Source organism: Phyllostomus hastatus, unplaced genomic scaffold, assembly GCF_019186645.2.
Source record: "Phyllostomus hastatus isolate PE091 unplaced genomic scaffold, TTU_PhHast_1.1 phas_scaffold_39, whole genome shotgun sequence".
Taxonomy (NCBI): Eukaryota; Metazoa; Chordata; class Mammalia; order Chiroptera; family Phyllostomidae; genus Phyllostomus; species Phyllostomus hastatus.
The window spans coordinates 33,256,253-33,271,453 of record NW_025334028.1 but is presented as its reverse complement, the minus strand read 5'-3'; the positions used below and the strand labels follow the sequence as shown (position 1 = coordinate 33,271,453).

General features: G+C 39.5%; 1 protein-coding gene across 13 annotated transcripts in view; it reads left to right on the top strand.

The window, feature by feature from the left end:
* Positions 1 to 15,201, top strand: part of DIP2C (disco interacting protein 2 homolog C) — a 446,223-nt gene that overhangs the window by 346,145 nt on the left and 84,877 nt on the right. For all 13 annotated transcript variants that reach the window (XM_045820044.1, XM_045820049.1, XM_045820039.1 and 10 more), the window contains 4 exons: positions 3,667 to 3,790; positions 4,513 to 4,634; positions 5,525 to 5,636; positions 5,722 to 5,831. In XM_045820044.1, the coding sequence (XP_045676000.1) occupies positions 3,667 to 3,790; positions 4,513 to 4,634; positions 5,525 to 5,636; positions 5,722 to 5,831 (468 nt within the window). The remainder of the gene's footprint in view (positions 1 to 3,666; positions 3,791 to 4,512; positions 4,635 to 5,524; positions 5,637 to 5,721; positions 5,832 to 15,201) is intronic.

Genomic DNA, 15,201 nt, shown 5'->3' with positions numbered 1-15,201 from the left:
TAACACAAGCCACCTACATAATTTTATATTTTCTAAAAGCAGTGCTTAAAAGGGCAAAAAGAAACTGGTAGAATTTCATTTTAATAATTTTACCTAATATATTCCAAAACATCACTTCAGCACTTGGCCCCACCACACTGCCAGTGCTTGCCATTGTGAACTCAGCTCTCTGATCACTGCTCCTTTAAGGTGGCAAACCACTAGGTTCCCGACGGAGCTCCTCTGCGTCTCTCTCCTCCACGACAGTGCCGCCTGCAAGATAAGAGCTGTGTACAAGATTTATGGTAGGAGGTTAGGACATACTTCCTTGCAAATCACAGAGAACTTATTCTTGGACCTTGTTTACATACAAAGAGCATCTGTTATTTTTTTAACGAAAACACAAGCCATTTCTTTTAACTTTCTTTTTTACTTGTAGCAACTTCTTTAAAATTTTGAAGTATAAATCCTATTTAGCTTTTGCTCTTTTTAGTTGTCATTAATTTAACGTAAAACTTAAAAAATGGTGGCAGATACACAGTCATTGACACCAAAATGGGTTGTCCTTCGATTAGGAACTGGGCGGTGGGTTACCCCTCTCTCCCACTCTGTCATGACAGTGTCCCAGACCTCTTTTAGGAACAGTCAGCCCCGAGTTCTCTTGTAAGAGTTTGTACGAGAACTCTCCGCTTCGATGGTAGGTTTCCATATGAAAACGCCAACTTTTTCCGTGAAGGTTGGTGACCACTGACCTGAAGATAAGCAGCGACTGCTTCAGGGACCCCTCACCCATAACACTTCATTTTTTCCTTAACAACAGGCATTTTGAGAAATGAAATGTGTAACTTCAAGTCAATGGTATTTCTCTAGAGCACAGGTGGCAAACACAAGGCCCGTGGGCCGAATCCAGCCCTCCACCTTATTTTATCTGGCCTGGCATCTTGCTTCGACCTGGTGGCAGTGCCAAGCTGTCCCTTAACTGTTATGGAGTAGTTACATTTATACAGTCCTAAAATTACATTCAGCCCTTTGAAGGCAACCATGAGGCTGATGTGGCCCCTGGTGAAAATGAGTTTGATGCCCCTGCTCTAGAGGTAAAAGGTAGGATTGAGACTCCCATAGAACAAGTGGTGATGGACAGTCTGAGACCAGATGTGACCTGTGTCCCATGTGGGCTCATGAGGTGGCGTCACGTTCAACCTCACAAACTGGGGGAGAGAGGAGAGGAGAAGAACGTTGTGTTTGACTAAACTTGATGTGGCCTCTTCCCAACAGGGCACTTTCTTCAGGGATTTTTGAGAATAATTTTCATTGGTCCCCAATCACCCATTGTGCTGACTCCAGCATGTGACAGGGCTTACTTGTTCATCGCTGTAAACCTTGTGAAATGGCAGACAGTGTTGGGAAAACTGAGAGGTTCCTCAAGATAAGGGACAGAATGCCAATTAAATTAACTTGTTGTAAGTTCTGATAGTGAGCATTTTCACAAACCAGAGTCAAAATACTTTTTCAGAAATGCTCTTGATTGCTGGTTGTGAGTCACCCGTGCCTCTCAAATCTCATAGACTTTTGCTATCACAGAAAAGAGGATTGTTCATAGGGGTTCAGTGCCAGCCCTCCAGAAAGTGGGCAGATATCAGTTCTAGAAGTTGAACAGCACAGACTGAGAGCTGCTGCTCGAAATCAGACAGCCACAGCACACAAACAGAGTCCCACATAACAGGAAGATCTGGCTTAGTGGGCACAGCAAGATGAACCTCCTCTGCCAGCACTAGCCCTGTGGCATCCTGCCACCCACCAGCAGTGCAGCTGATCCCTGTTCGACAGTCAGGAGTGCAGGACTGGCTTTCTTTCATGGCAGCTGATGTGGGAGCATCAGAGGAACAAGATGGTCCCCCCACCACAGGTTTAGGGGCCAGGTTGGTCTTGAGCTTCACTTTGAAGAGCTCAAAGGACATTGGAGTCGAGAGGAGTTTTTGGTGTTTTTTTATCTGGTTCCCACAAGTATGTGTGGTGTCTGGGAGTGAATACGCATAGGAAAGGTCCCTTGTTGGAGGTACGAGCTCAAATGTTTTGGCAGGGTTTCTGGACCCCAGTCTCATCCATCTCTGTGTTCACCTGGCTTTGCACCTTCTGCTCCTCCGCTCTATGTACCTGTTTCCATTTTCTTACTGTTTTTTTATTCCTTTAGAAGGAAAATCATTAGGGAAGGTGTGTGTGATGAGAAGGTTCGATTCAAAGAATGTAAGCTAAGCCTGTCCTCTGGGAGAGACCAGTCTCAGCTCAGCCAAAGGCACTGCTGGGCCATCTCTAGGACCCTGCATGCTGTTTTCAGGTTATCAGGGAGAATGCGCTGCATCCTGAAGCTAGGTGCAACCATCGGTTATTTTATGAATGTCTTTGGCAAACATCAAGTTTTGGTTTTTATACCCTCATACTTTATAAAGGGTTTTCCCCCTGGCCCCTCCCACTCTACCTCATGCAGGTATTTCTAACAAATGTGTAAGTTGGGGTGGACACTCTTTCTCCCCTCCCCCACCCCGACACGACCAGTCACCAGGTCATCACTGTCCTTTAACAACACTAAAGGCTGTCTGATTTCTCATCTCTTACCATGATCAGCTGCTCAGCCCACCTCCTTTTTAGACTTCTTCCTCCACATAGGCATTCAGGACCTGAACCAGGCTGTGGGTTTGGCCCCTGAAAGTGTTCTCTGTGTCTGGCCATTCTCTCCTGCTACCTTGCTCACTTCTCCCCTGGAGCTCCAGCCTAAATACGAGTGTCTGGTCCATTCATTCAAGATCATATCTCAGTTTCTGGTATCCTCCTGATGTGGATTTCCTGGACAGTTTGCCTGTTGTTTAAGGAAAGTTCTTCACTCTGTTATCACTTTAAGGAAGATTTCATCATAAAGAAGTAGTACTCAAATAGCTTATAGACAGTGATGTCTTCATACCTGAGCCTTCGTGCAAATGAACCATAGTGGTAACGTTCATCCGCAGGAAAGCTTTCTGCAGTTAGATGTATGTTCATAATTTGCAATTTACCCATACTTCTCTTTATAGTTTAAACTGTAAATCCCATATATTTCAACTACTGGTCTTTGCTAACAACCCCCTCTTATGGTATTTTTCAATTCAAATGTGTTTTCCATTTGTAGACGTGTAAAAAGTCTACATTAAAAATTTGACACTTAGTGTTTGCTTTTTGCCTTTCGGGTTGTTTGTTGTTTGACTTCTGTGACTTCGATGTGGTCTCTCATGATAAACACTTTTCGTTAGTATTATTTTCCATAGTACAAGTCCTGCAGGTTTAGTACTAATCGTAATGCCCACGGCAATTACACTTAACACCCAGAATTACTAGGTTAATTTTTTATACATTTACCAATTTTAAGTAATTATTTAAAAAAATATTTGTTGTCAGCACAAGTATATCCAGATGCATCTTTAGTTCTGTGTGTGCTGGCTAGTGGGAGGAAGGAGAGTGACTGCTGATGGTCTGGGGGCTTGAGTCAGTGGTGATACGTTCTGAAACAGACTGTGGTGGTGACATAACTTTGAGTATGCTAACAGAACTGAATTGTACATTTTAAATAAGTGACTTGTATGACTATATGAGCTAGATCTCACTAAAGCTGTTATGTTAAGAAAATCTGGCTTCCCTGCTTGTTCTTGCAACACTCAGGGTACAATAGCAAACTCGCTGACGTGCGTCCAGCTGCATAAACGAGCGGAGAAGATAGCCGTGATGCTGATGGAGAGAGGGCGGCTGCAAGATGGGGACCATGTTGCCCTTGTCTACCCTCCAGGTAAAAGGGCAGGGCCGGCAACTGCATGGGACCTATTGCTCACACTGGAGCTTGATGACTGGAGTTGCTGTATTTTCACCAAGAAATTGCTCACTTGTCTGGGTACTCTGCCACTTGCAGGAACTACACTGCATGCTGTATGCCTCTTAGGGGCATAAATGAAGTGATATTTCACAAAGACTTTTGTATCTAAACTTGTTTTATTAGATATCTGAGGTACTTACTTAATTAATTGTTGTTAAGACCTTAACTACTGAACTGATAATCATAAAGTTGAGTAATTCCTTAGAGAAATGACAGAAATTAAACTTAGGGCCTGCTTTGGCATTTTGTACCTAAAACAGCAGGCCAGCCCTGCCCAGGTAACTCAGTGGGTTAGAACATTGTCCCAATACACTGATGTTGTGGATTCCATTCCCGTCCCCATTAGGGCATGTGACAAAAAATCAACCAATGAATGCATAAGTAAGTGGAACAACAAATAAATGTTTCTCTCTGTCTCTCTAAAATCAATAAAATTAAAAAAACAAATACCAACAACAGGCCAAGTGGAAGTTACTGCTGAAGCGTAACAAAACCCCCAGGAGGAAAAAAGAATCTGTTAAGGTCTTTGTTGTTCACCTAACCTACCTTTTTCCAGACTAGTTTCTCTGCTGATAGGTTTGACAACCATTGAATGGTTTGATTGGTTTCAAGTGAGAACTGCTTTTCTTCTTGTTTAGGAATAGACCTTATTGCAGCATTTTACGGTTGCCTGTATGCAGGCTGTGTGCCAATTACTGTCCGCCCCCCACACCCACAGAATATTGCAACAACGCTGCCCACCGTGAAGATGATTGTGGAGGTAACACTGCCTGGAGTGTCTGGGCACTTCCTCCTGCCCTGGGCCTGAGGGTTGGGCTCGTGGACCAGAGCGGGGCCATCTGGGGAGGGGAGGGTTGTGGGATTGCACGAGTGTCTGAAACCCAAGTGATGGGGCCAGGCGTGGCCTCTACTTTCAGGGAGCTACCGTCTAGTGCTGGAAGCAAAAGCCCACCCACGCATGGAATTAGGGGTTAGAGGACAGCCTTGCCTTGATGCCTAGAGGAAGCAGCTCTCCAGACAGGGTGTCCCTATAGACATGCGGAGCTGCCCCAGCAAACCCAATGCACAAACCAAACTAAGTGAAACAATTTACACTTCTTTTGGAGTTCTTTCCTCGTGATTTGTAAGTGTCTTGTTTCTGTTTTAATTTTTTTGTGTGTGTGCCTGGAGAAATTTGAAAGGATTAGGAAAGGTTTTTCCCTTTAGAGAAAGAACCACAAGGGACAAGACAGTTTGGAGACCCCACAAGTGAATACTTTTTTTGTACTTAGGTTGGAGTACTTTCACAGTCATTACACCTGTTAGAAACTGGATGGTTTCTTGGTGGACATGTATGGCATTTCCAGTAGGGCAGCTAACAGTGTCAGCAAGTGAGTTCAGAAGCTTCATTCTGAGTGTGATCTCGCCCTAGATCCTATTCAGCTATAGAAATTTCCAGTGCCCATGAGCTTTGTGTGGCCTTCATGGTCAGATTCCTGGCTCTTTTGTACCCCCACTGGCCAACACTGGCTCCTCCTGAGGAGCCGTGTCCCTGGTAGTCTAACCTGCTCTGAAAGCCATGTGGCCTCAATACACATAGTGAGCAGATGCGTGCAGTGAGTATTCATCTGTGGTTTACCTTCCTTCCTCATTCTGTTCTGTGACCCTCAGGTGAGTCGCTCTGCCTGCCTAATGACAACACAACTGATCTGTAAATTGTTACGGTCCAGGGAGGCAGCTGCAGCCGTCGATGTCAGGGCGTGGCCCCCCATACTGGACACAGGTGAGTCCTTGAACTAGCTGGGTACATTTACTTCTCTGCTTTCCCACTGGGTCAGATACACTAATAGCTTCACTTTGCTCTCCAGATGATTTGCCAAAGAAGCGGCCGGCCCAGATCTACAAACCCTCCAACCCCGACACGCTGGCTTACCTGGATTTCAGTGTGTCCACAACTGGAATGTTAGCTGGAGTGAAGGTGAGAAATGCAGTCTTCCCAGTGTGTGTGAGCCCTCACAGTGATGGCTAGTTATGTCGTGTGCTGTAGGATTCTGGCGGGGACCTGCAGTGAACCATGGAGCAAGGCTTACGTAGGTGTTTCATCCAAGCTATAAAATGCATTGGCCACTTGCGTAGTTACTTAGGCTGACTGATTCTGTCCAAATATTCCAACGTACTTTTTTTTTTTAATGTAAACACCGCCTGACTAGCCCTTACTAAAAAACCATGCCTGTGTTTCTTTTTTAGTGGTTCTCAAATCCTAATTTTCTTTTGACTGTAAAACTGTGCACTATAATTTCTTGGTTTTTAACGCAGATTCCATTACGGTTTTCCAGATTGCTGCTCATTGCAGCTGCAATGGCCCCTTTTCCTCCCAAAGAATGAGGCTACTCTGTGTCCCCAGAGTTAGGGTCCTCCAAGCCCAGGTGAGGACCTTATCAAGGATATGTTAAATTTTCTGAAGCTTCAAGAAGCCCTTTCCCTCTTATGTGCCTCTGGGGTCTGACTGCTGAGTTTCCAAAGTTTACCACATTTCTCTTACTCTGTCTACTCCAGTTTTTCTTATGGTAGTAAAATACACGACATAAATTTACCCTCTTAGCCAATTTAAATGCACAGTTCAGTGGTATTAAATACATTCAAAATGTTGTGCTGCTATTACCCCTATCCATCCCCAGAGCTCTTTTCTTCTTGTAAAACTGAAACTTTGTCCCAATTAAATACTAACTCTCCACCACCCTCTCCCAAACCCCAGAAATCACCATTCCTTCTGTCTCTATGATTTTTGTACTCTACATTCCTCATATAAGTGGAATCATATAGTATGTCCTCTTGTGTCTTTCTTCACTCAGTATACTGTCCTCACTCATGTAGTAACATGTCTCAGAATTCATTTTTAAGACTGAATATTATTCCATTGTGCCTACACACATTTTGCCTATCCACTCATATCGGTGGACATTCGCCTTGCTTGCATGTTTTAGCTGTTATAACTAATGCTGCTGTGGATGTAAGTGTGCATGTATTTGAGACACTATTTTCAGTTTGGGGGTATGTACCCAGAAGTGGAATTGCTGAATCATATGGTAATTCTATTTGTAACTTTTTGAGGAACAACTGTACTGTTTTACATGATGTCTGTACCATTTTACCTTCTCACCAACAGTGCCCAAAGGTTCCAAATTCTCAGCATCCTTACCAACGCTTGTTTTATTTTAAAAGTAGGCATTGTAATGAATGAAGTTGTATTTCATTGCAGTTTTGATTTGCATTTCCCTAATGATTAGTGACAAAAAACATCTTTTCATGTGATTATTGGCCATTTGTGTATCTTTTTTGGAGAGATGTCTGTTCAAGTCCATTGCCCATTTTAAAATTGGTATTTTTGTTTTTTAGTTTTAGAAGTTTTCTATATACTCTGGATATTAATTCCTCATCAAATATGTAATTTGTAAATATTTTCTCCCATTATTTGGTTGTCTTTTTGTAGATAGTGTCTTTTGATGCACAAAATTTTAAAAATTTTATGAAGTTCAATTTTGTTCATTTTTTGTTGTTGTTGCTTGTGCCTTTGGTGTCATAGCAGAGAAAACATTGCCAAACCCATTGTCATAAAAATTTTGTCCCATGTTTCCTTCTAAGAGTTTATTATTTTAGGTCTTACATTTAGGTCTTTGATCCATTTTGTGTTAATTTTGTACATGGCATCAGGTAAGAATCCAACTTCATTCTTTTACCTGCAGATTTCCAATTGTCCCATTTGTTGAAAAGGCTCTCCTTTCCCCATCAGGTGGTCTTGGCAGACATGTAGAAATTGTTTGACTATATATAGAATGGTCTATTTTTAGGCTTTACAAAAAAAATTCCATTGTTTTATCTGTCTGTCTTTATGCCAGTACTGCGCCATTTTGATTGTTACAGCTTTGTAGTAATTCTTGAAATCAGAAAGTGTGGTGGGACCTCCAGCTTTGTTCTTCAAGATTGTTTGAGCTATTCAAGTTTCGTTAAAATTCCACATGAATTTCACAATGAGCTTTTTTATTTCTGTGAAAAACATTACTGAGATTTTGATAGAAATTGCATTAATCTGTGTTGTTTTGGGTAATACTGACATTTGCAGACATGAGATACGTTTTCATTTATTTATGTCTTCTTTAATTTCTTTCAGGAATGTTTTATAGTATTCATTGTTCAAGTTTTTAACCTCCTTAGTTAATTTGTAAATATTTCATTATTTTTTATGCTATTGTAATTGGGAACTGCTTTAATGACCTTTTCAGATTTTTCATTTAGTATATAGGAATGTGAGTGATTTTTGCATGTTGACATTTTTCTTGCTGCTTTGATGAGTTCATTTATGATTTCTAACAATTATTTTGTGGAATATTTAGGGTTTTTTACATATAAGATTATATCATCTATGAGCAAAGATAATTTTACTTCTTTCTTTCCGATACAGTTGCCTTTTACTTATTTTCTTATCTAATTGCACATGCTAAAAACTTCCAGTGTCATGTTGAATGGAAAGGGAAAGTGTGGGCATCTTTGTCTTGTTTCTTATCTTAGAGAAAAAGCTTTCAGTCTTTCACAGCTGAATACAATGTTTGCTGGTTTGTCATGTCTTGCTTTTGTGTTGAGGTACTTTCCTTCTATTCCCAGTGGGTGTTTTTATCATAAAAAGCTATTAAATTTTGTCAGATGCTTCTTCTGCTGCATCAAATGAGATGATCATGTGTTTTTTTCCCCTTCATTCTCTTCATTCTCTTAATGGTATGTATTACATTTATTGATTGTCATATGTTGAGCCATGCTTGCATTCTAGGAATAAATCCCACTTGGTCATAATGTATAAGCTTCTTATTATGCTGCTGGATTCCATTTGCTACTATGCTCACCTAGTATGTTGAGAATTTTTATGCTAATCTTCATAAGGCATATTGATCTATAGTTCAGTTTTCTTATAGTGGCTTTGTCTGATTTTGGTATCAGAAATGCTAACCTCATAGAATGAGTTAGGAAGTGTTCCCTTATCTTCAATTTTTTTGGAGAAGTTTGAGAAGGATTGGTATTAGTTTTTCTTTAATGTTTGGAAAATCACCAGTGAAGCTATCAGGTCCAGGGCTTTTCTTCATTGGAATTTTTTTTTTTTTTGCTGATTTTATATTTTTTTACAAATTACAGGTTTATTCTTATTTTGTATTATCATGATCTAGTCTTGGTAAGTTTTGTGTTCCTTCTTGATAGTTTGTGTATCAAATTTCATGAAATGGGATTTCTGTTTCATGCAGTTGTGTAATTTGTTGGTGTACAATTGTTTATAGTACTCCCTCATAATTCTTTTTATTTCTGTAGAATCAGTAAAATGTCCCAATTTTCATTCCTGATTTTAGCAATTTGAGTCTTCCCTTTTTTTCCACTTCTTCTAGCTAAATTTTTCTGAGATTTTCAAAGAACCAACATTTGTTTTCATTGATTATCTCTACTATTTTTTATATGTTTATCTTCCTCTAATCTTTATTACTTTCTTCCCTTCTGCTAACTTTCGGTTCAGTTTGCCCTTTTTCTCATTTCTTTTTTTCCTTTCTTTTTATATTTTATTGGTTATGCTGTTACAGTTGTCCCCATTTTCCCCCCTTTGCCTTCCCACCACCCTCTCAGGCAATCACCACACTGGTGTTCATTATCCATGGATCATGCATGTAAGTTCTTTGGCTATTCCATTTCTGACACTGTACTTTACGTCCTCATGGGTATTCTGTAACTACCAATTTATACTTTTTAATCCCCTCACCTCTTCTCCCATTCCCCAAACCCCACTCCCATCTGACAACCATCAAAACGCTCTCCATATCCATGGTTCTGTCTCTGTTGTTCTTGTTTGCTTAGTTTGATTTTTAGATTCAATTGTTGACAGATATGTATTTATTGCCATTTTATTTTTCATAGCTTTGATCTTCTTGTTTTTCTTAAATAAGTTCCTTTAACATTTTGTATAATAATAGTTTGATGATAATGAATTCCTTTAGATTTTCTCTTGTCTGGAAGCTCTTTATCTGTCTTTCAATTCTAAGTTATATCTTTGGTGGGTAGAGCAATCTTGGCTGAAAGTCCTTGCTTTTCATGGCTTTGAATATTTCTTGCCAATCCTTTCTAGCCTGAAAAATTTCTCTTCAGAAATCAGCTGCCAGTCTTATGGGGACTCCTCTGTAGGTAACAGCCTTCCTTAACAGGGAAACTGTGTTTCTCTTGCTGCTTTTAAGGTTCTCTCTTTATCTTTAACCTTTGGCATTTTAACTATGATGTGTCTTGGTGTGGACCTCTTTGTATCCATCTTGTTTGGCACTCTTTGTGCTTTATGGACTTGTATGTCTATTTCCTTCACAAAATTAGGGAAGTTTTCTTTCACTGTTTTTTCAGATAGAGTTCCAATTTCTTGCTCTTTCTCTTCTTCTTCTGGTACCTCTATGATGAAAATGTTGGAATGCTTGAAATTGTCTCAAGTATGTTTATACTGTTCTCATTTTTTTGGATTCTTTTTTCTTCTTGTTCTGATTGGTTGTTTTTTGCTTCCTTATGTTCCAAATCATTGATTTGATTCTTGCCTTTATTCATTCTATTATTGTTTCCCTGTAAATTGTCTTTATTTCAATTAGTGCATCCTTAGTTTCTCACTGGATCTTTTTTATGCTGTTGAGATTCTCACTAAGTCCCTTGAGCATCCTTATAAACAATGTTTTAAACTCTGCATCTGATAGATTTTGTTTAGTTCTTTTTCAGGATTTTTGATCTGTTCTTTCATTTGGGCCATGTTTCTTTCTCTCCTCATTTTGGCAGCCTCCCTGTGTTTGTTTTTATGTTTCAGGTAGAGCTGCCTTGACTCTGTATCTTGGTAACGTGGCCTAATGTAGTAGGTATCCTATAGGGTCCAGTGGCACAGCCTCCTCTATCACTCAAGCTGGGTACTCAAGGTATACCCTCTATGTGGGTTGAATATACCCTCCTCTTGTAGTTGAGCTTTAATTGCTTTTGGCAGGTCGATGGGAGGGATTTACCCAGGCCAGTCAGTTGCAAGGATTGGCTCTGACTACTGACCACCAACCTCCATGGAGGATCAGCTGTGTTCCAACATGCTCTGTAGCTGTTCACTGGGTGCACAGGCTCGGGTTTCCCAGATGGTGCAGGCCAAGGTCAGCCCCCTTCTGTGTTTTGCCCAGGGCCACTCTGCCTGAGATAAAGCAATCTGAGATGGCTGCTATTTATGCTGGGCTTTGAAACTCCCTGGACGAAACCACGCTGTGAATCTAGGCTGACTGCTACTAGTGCTGTGCCTGTGGCTACTTAGCAAGAAACATGGTGCTGGGGACTCACAGAGGAAGGCTGTTGCTTGCTTAAAAGGATTTAGGAAGTTCTGAAGCATGAGCCCAGACTAGCCATCATATGGAAAACTCATGGTTAGCTGTAATTTGGGTGGGATGGTGCCTCAGGGGATCTCCAGGGCTGGGCAAACAGTGTTAGCGAGGCTGATGGAATCTCAGATATGGCATCTGCCCATCAGCTGTGTGGCTCTGCCCGCCTTTCTGTCTGGTAGGAAGCTGTCACCTTGCTTTTGCCTTGATGTCAGTCACTTCAGTTCCTCCCTGTATGTCACTGGTGCCTTTCAAGCTGCTATCCCTGTGCTAGAGGTCAGAGGAGTGAGTCTGAGTAAGTCCATGTGTGGGTTCTTTAAAAGGAATATCTTGGAACTCCATAATTTTCTTCTACTGACTCAGTCCCAACTAGTTTTTGTAGCCAGAAGTTACGGGAATTTATCTTCCTGGCACTGGAACCCTGAGCCGGAGGGCCCCACATAGGGCTGAGGCTCCTTGCTCCTGAGATACCCCTTCTAAATTTTTATCCATCACATGTGTATGTGGGACCAGCCCATTACTTTGCACCCCTCCTACTACTCTGGGCAACAACTAATTCCGTAGTTGTAATTTTGATGTGGTTGTTTGAGAAGACAAGTGGTGTTCACCCTTGCCTTCATCTTGACAGGAAGTTCCTTTTTTCTCATTTTTTAAGTTGTAAAGTTAAGTTGTTGAGGTAAGATCTTTTAATATAATCTTTAACAGCTATAAATTTCTGCCTTAACACTGCTTTCCCTATGTACCGTAAGTTTTGTTATGTTGTGTTTTCATTCTTATTTGTATATAATTATGTCCTGATTTTTCTTGTGATTTCTTCTTTTATTCATTGGTTGTTTAAGAGTGCATTGTTAGAATTCCACAGATTTGTGGGTTTTCTAGTTTTCCTCCTATTACCAATTTCTAACTTCATCCCATTGTGTTTAGAGAAGATACTTTGTATATCTATTTTTTAAAAGCTATTGAGACTTCGTTTGTGACTTAAAATATGGTTTATCCTGGAAAATTACTCAAGGACTCTGGAGAAGACTATATTCTGCTGTGGTTTGATAGAGTGTTCTGCATGTCTCTGATTTATTGTGTTGTTTTGGAGCCATACTCTGGTAGCATGTTGGGTTTGGGGGGTTTTTGAGATTTGAAGATTCATACTTTTTTATTGTCTTTTTTAAAAATATATTTTATTGATTTTTCTATTACAGTAGTCCCAATTTTCCCCCTTTTTCCCCTTTATTCCCTCCTGCAATGCCCTTCCTTAGTTCACATCAATAGGTCATGCATATAGATTACTCTATCCCACAAAGTTATCACTTAGAATTAAAGGGCAGATGAAGTGCTTCCCTGACAAGGTAAAACTAAAGGAATTTATTGTCACCAAGCCATTAGTATATGAAATATTAAAGGGAATTATATAAGAAAAAGAAGATCAAAACTACAAACATTAAAATGGCAAAAAAAAAATCACAATATGAACAACTGAATCTAAAAAGCAAACTAAGCAAACAAGCAGAACAGGAACAGAATCATAGATATGGAGATCATTTGGAGTGTTCTATTTCTTTTTTTTTCATTTTTAATCTTCATCTAAGGATATGTTCACTGATTTTAAAGAGAGGGGAAGAGGGGGGAGAGAGAGAGAAACATCATTGTAAGAGAATTGTTGTTCTGTTACCTCCTATACATGCCCGACTGCAGATGGAACCCACACCTAGGTATGTGCCCTGATCGGGGATTGAACCCACAGGTTTTGGTGCCTGCGATGATACTCTAACCAAATGATCTGCCCAGCCAGGGCAGTGCTCTTTTTCTTTAGTTACCTTATATCTAGTTGTTCTGTCCATTATTGAAAGTGGTGTATTGGAGTCTCTGATTATTGTACAGTTGTCTGTTTCTCTTTTCAGTTCTGTCAGTTTTTGTTTTACATATTTTGATGATTTCTTACTAGATGTGTAGATGTTTGAAATTGTTATATCTTCTTGCTCTGTTGAACCTTTTATTAATATATAATGCTCTTCTTTGTCTCTTGTAACCTTTTTGGATTTAAAGTCTACTTTTCTAATATTAGTATTGCTCCTTCTCCCTTTTGGTCACTATTTGCATGAAATATCTGTATCCATCCTTTTACTTTCAAATTATTTGTGTAATTTAATCTAAAATGATACTCTTGTAGGCAGCATGTGGTTGGATCATGGTTTTTATCCATTCTTCTACTTCCTCTCTTTGATGAGAGAGTTAACCCATTTATATTTATTTGCTTTATTTATTTTCTTTTAGATTTTATTTCTTTTTAGAGAGAGAGGAAGGGAGGGAGAAAGAGAGTGAGAGAAGCATCAATGTATGGTTGCCTCCCCTGCCCATCCCCTGCACTCCCCTACTGGGAACCTGGCCCACAACTCAGGCATGTGCCCTAGACTGGGAATTTAACCAGCAGCTCTTTGGTTCACAGGCTGGCACTCAATCCACTGAGCAACAACAGCCAGGGCTAATCCATTTATATTTAAAGTAATTACTTTAAATAAGAAGATACTTCTCTCATCTTGCTGTTTTCTGTATGTCTTAATAGCTTTTTCTATTCCTCATTTTCTTCATTACTTTCTTGTTTTGTACTTAGCTGATTTTCTTCTAGTGAAATATTTGAATTCCTTTCTCATTTCCTTTTGTATATCTTCTATAAGCTATTTGCTTTGAGGTTATGATGGGGATTCCATTTAACATTCTAAAGCTGTAATGTTCTATTTTGAATTTATAGCAGTTTAACTTCAATAACATACAAAACTGGTCCTATACAGTTCTACCTGACCTTTTTCAATTGTCAGTCACAAAATTATATGTTTATAGATTGTATGGCCCAAAACATATAGTAATAATTTTTTAAATCCATTCTCTTAAGCTATGTAGGGAAGAATTGTGGAATTTAAATACCAGGTTACAATAATAATAGTTTTTAAACTAAGAGTTGTTTTGTTTTAATATATTAGTCTCCTAAATCATGTAGGAAAAATGGAGTTACAAACTGTTGCTGAAATTATGCTATCTTTTATAATTACCTTTTAGTTACCTTTACTAAAATCTTTATTCAAATATCTTTGAGCTATGTATAATGTCTTTCTATTTCAACTGTAAAAGTCTCTTGAGAATTTCACTCAGGTCTAAATATAATAAACTCCTTCAACTTTTTTTTAAACTCAAGGGTGTCTTAATGCTCTAAAGTTAATTGCAGTTTACCATCCAAGTCTCTCCCTGTAAGTTGCAAACCTTTGATAGATCCTAGAGTTCCAAACTAGTTACTTCATATGCTGCACTGCTTCCTGCTTAAGCATCTTCCCAGAATCCTTCCCTCTGCTTTTTAGTACTAATTGAGGTGATAAAACAAATAAAACACAATATAAAAATAAAAGAATTTTTCAAAAGCTTTTCAGAATAAACATTAATTTTCATAGCATTTAAATTACTTGTTGTACTACTGAAATTAGCCTTCTAATGTTATAGCCAAAAGAGAAACATACTTTTTAAATTATTTTTTTTATTGTTCAATTGCAGTTGTCCCCATTTTTGCCCATTATTCTCCCCCACCCTACCCAACCCCACCTCCCACATTCAAACCTCCCCTCTCCCCCATTCTCTTTGTCCATAGGTCCTTTATAAAAGTTCCTTGATGACCTTTACCCTTCTTTGCCCTGTTATTCACCCCTCCCCCCGTTACTGTTAGTTTGTTCTTCATTTCCATGTGTCTGGTTTATATTTTGCTGCTTGTTGGTTTTGCTGATAGGTTCCACTTATAAGGGAGATCATATGCTATTTGTCTTCCACCACCTGTCTTATCTCACTTGGCATAATACTTCCAGTTCCATCCATGCTGTCGCAAAGGGTAGGAGCTCCTTCTTTCTTTCTGCTGCATACTTTCCATCATGTAAATGTACCATAGTTTTTTGATCCATTTATTTACTG